Source organism: Orycteropus afer, unplaced genomic scaffold, assembly GCF_000298275.1.
Source record: "Orycteropus afer afer isolate SDZICR_OR568_19922 unplaced genomic scaffold, OryAfe1.0 scaffold00250, whole genome shotgun sequence".
NCBI lineage: Eukaryota > Metazoa > Chordata > Mammalia > Tubulidentata > Orycteropodidae > Orycteropus > Orycteropus afer.
This window is the reverse complement of record NW_006921837.1, coordinates 4,012,151-4,015,471: the sequence shown is the minus strand read 5'-3', so window position 1 is coordinate 4,015,471 and position 3,321 is coordinate 4,012,151. Positions and strand designations below refer to the sequence as shown.

The window sequence follows — 3,321 nt, the reverse complement described above, 5'->3', positions numbered from 1 at the left end:
TCCTCTTTTCTTCTATTGAACCTTTTCCTCTTTTCCCTATTAATATTGACATTCATTGGCACATTTTGTTATCTAGATAATTTCCTTTCCTCACATCTTCTCTACCACCTTAGATTCAATAAAAAATAAGTCATGACATTAATGATAATGAAACAATCATCATATAATAATACAAACTGAGACCTTTGGCTCAGGTTGAATAACTAGCTGGTTTATTCTACATCCCTGAATGAAACACATTTTTGTCCTTTTCTTTTCAAAGCTGTTAAGAAAGAAGAAAATCAATAGGATTTGGTTAAGGATGCAGACAGAAAAGCATCTTCATTCAGATGAGTGCAAATGGTGAGTGTTATCAGACTATGAAGGCAGATACAGGTTGCATCCATCTAACCACCGTAACAGAGTGTCAGAGTTCTGGCAGTTCAGGGTCCAGGAAGGCCTGTGTAGAGGAAAGTTAAAAGAATGAATGGGAAGGGGCTCCACGGGCTTCACAGCCCCCTCCCAGACCATTTAACCCCCACTGCTTGGCCCTTGGAGCATTTGAGATTGCCACCCCTGGTGTAAACACATTTCTCAAGGGTTTGCACAACTTGAGTTCATCTTGCTTGCTTTCATCACATCCTGGCATGAATGCTGGTGCTCCCTACCTCCTCATATCCCCTTCATCCACTACACACACAGGGATGGATTAGCCAATAAGCAAGGTAAGCACATACTTGGGCATCAACAAAACAGAAGCACTGGTTGCCCAAAGCAAAAACCCATAGATGTAAGCAGATAAGACATAGGAAAGGCACATGCTGCAGTGGAAGAGAACTAACAGGACACTAAAAGAAACTGATACCAGCTCTAGTGAGTGAGAATGTGGCAGCCAGAAATAAAGTTTACACAGGGTCATGAGGACACCCATGTACAAGGTTAATTAAACTATGAGGCCTCTACCACTTCAACATCTTTAATGACATCTATCTCCTGTAGTCCCCTCATGTGTAATTGAAATTCCTTATCTCAATGAGTTCCTTGGGAGTATAGTATTTCTTTCTAATAAACAAGAGGTGAGGGTGGGTTGTCTAGTCTAACTCTTGCTCCATTCACCCAGTATACAACTGGATCCAACAGGAGCAGTTACTGGGCAGGGACAGATTATATTGACAACATGTCTCTAATCCATTTTGAGAGAATCATCTTGTACATCCATGTCTGCTGACTCAGTAACTCCAGCTGGGTGGGCCAGCAATGATCTTTGTCATAATACAGACACAAGGGTATGCTTTTGCACATGTCCTGGTAAACAGCCAATGGCAACTCTAGTCCCAGATGACAAGCAAAATCAAGGGAACATGGCGATTCAAAATGGAGTCTCACCAGTGAGCACTACGTTTTTTCCCTCTGGCATCGAAGAACTTTAAGAACTAGATACAACAGTTTTAATTGAGCTTTTTGGTGCTCTGAACAGCTCACTGAATCAGGTTGCACCAAACACAGAAGAGCAGAATTGGAGGAAAGGCACAGGGAGATGTTTTTTAGGAAAGAGCTACTGCTGGAAGACGAACAGGCACCCGAGACAGACCATTGGAAACCTTTCTGGGGCAGTCACTGTCTGCTGGGTGGAGGCGGCCACCTAGGATCCCCGAACCAAGAACGAGATCACTTATGGCAGCTTACCAGCAACCAATACAATATTCCAGCAGGCAACGGCAGAAACCTGTCTCCAGTGGCTGATTTTGTCAGTAATTTGGGTGGTGAGGGTGCAGCAGGACACAGACACCATTGGCGAGACTCAGGTGGAGATCTCACTGGTGCACCAGAAAGGCTACCTCCCTTCCCTCCCAGCAGATTACAGAGCGGGCTTGGGTCAGACTGGGAGACACACTGCTTTTCTTTGCCACAGTTACCAGGACTGCAGGTCACTGGCAGGTACTCCCCCAAATCCACCCAGCTAAAATTGCGCACATCTTTGGCATCGCAGGTGGGCGGTATTGCAGACAAACTCCAGAGCTGACGATTGGCGGCCGGGCAGGACTGCATTACTACCACAGGCAGACGGGGCACAGAGAGCAGAAAAACCGCAGCTGAGCACGCTCACTCGAATTTTGCCCTGGAACAGTGCTTTGGCACCGTGGGGCCGTGGAGGCGGGGGCTTTGAGTGTGCATGAAGTTGGTGGAAATTTATGACCCTCTAACAATAGGAATTTTTCCTGAGTTTGAGCCGCGGTCTACCAAATGAATACATCATAAGTAAAAGCCTGCTCAGGTACTCCCCCAACTTCAACACACCTGAAATTGTGCACATCTTTGGTGCTGCAGGTGGGCGGTATCACAGACAAACTCCAGGGCTGGCCATAGGTGGTCTGGCTGGATTGCATCAGCACCACAGCCAGACAGGGCACAGAGAACAAAGAAACTGCAGCTGAGCCCAGTCCCCAAATTTTGCCTTGGAGCTGCTCTTTGGTGCTGTGGGGCTGCAGAGGTGAGGTCTTGGAGTGTGCCTGAAATTAGCGGAAATTTGTGACCCTCTAACAATAGGAATTTTTCCTGAGATTGAGCCGTGGTCTTGCAAATAAATACGTCATCAATAATACCCAGCTCAAAGCCATAGAAACCGGCCCTAGCAACACTAAGCTTTCCTTCTTCTGCTCCCACCTTCTCCACCAATACCTTCACTCATTCAATAGAAGAAACCATATTCAGCCAATTACCATAAAACCTCATGCTTCAAACTCTAAACCCTCTGTATGAAAAACAAACACATATCCACACTACACACAGTGATTCTACCATCACAAAGAAAACAGCAGAGCGACCCAACACACCTGAATCAATATTAAGATAAAACACACCAGCTTCACCTTTTCAAAATATTAAACCATAAAACCAAGACAAAACAAATCAACACATAACCAGCACCTAGAGACAACCTAAAGAAACAACATTCTACCAGATTCCAAGGGCTTAAGAAGAGGTTCTGCTTTCCAGTAACCCCAAGAACTCTCCAAACCGGTACTACACGACTGAAAAGGGTGTATTTTTTGTCCATGTGCTTTTAGTTTTTTTCCATTGTTATTCAATTGTAAGTTTTGCCTAACTGAGTGGGAGACAACAACAGTCCCCATAAGACACAACTACACCCACACCTCCTGCAACTTCACTTACTGAGCAAGAGCCAGCACCTCCTTCTTCACCAGCAGGCCAAACATAAAAAACCACCAAGAAGAGCCTGACTCATCCTTGGCTGCTCTTCACAAACAATTAACAGAGATCTTAATACAATACCACGATGCCTTGGAGACAACAGACCATCACAGTCCACACAAAGAAGCA

At 45.2% G+C, this 3,321-nt stretch overlaps 1 protein-coding gene across 1 annotated transcript in view; it reads right to left on the bottom strand.

The window, feature by feature from the left end:
• Positions 1-357: 357 nt before the first annotated feature.
• Positions 358-3,321, bottom strand: part of LYZL4 (lysozyme like 4) — a 32,682-nt gene continuing 29,718 nt past the window's right edge. The window contains exon 4 of the mRNA XM_007949710.2: positions 358-439. Coding sequence (XP_007947901.2) covers positions 358-439 — 82 coding nt within the window. The remainder of the gene's footprint in view (positions 440-3,321) is intronic.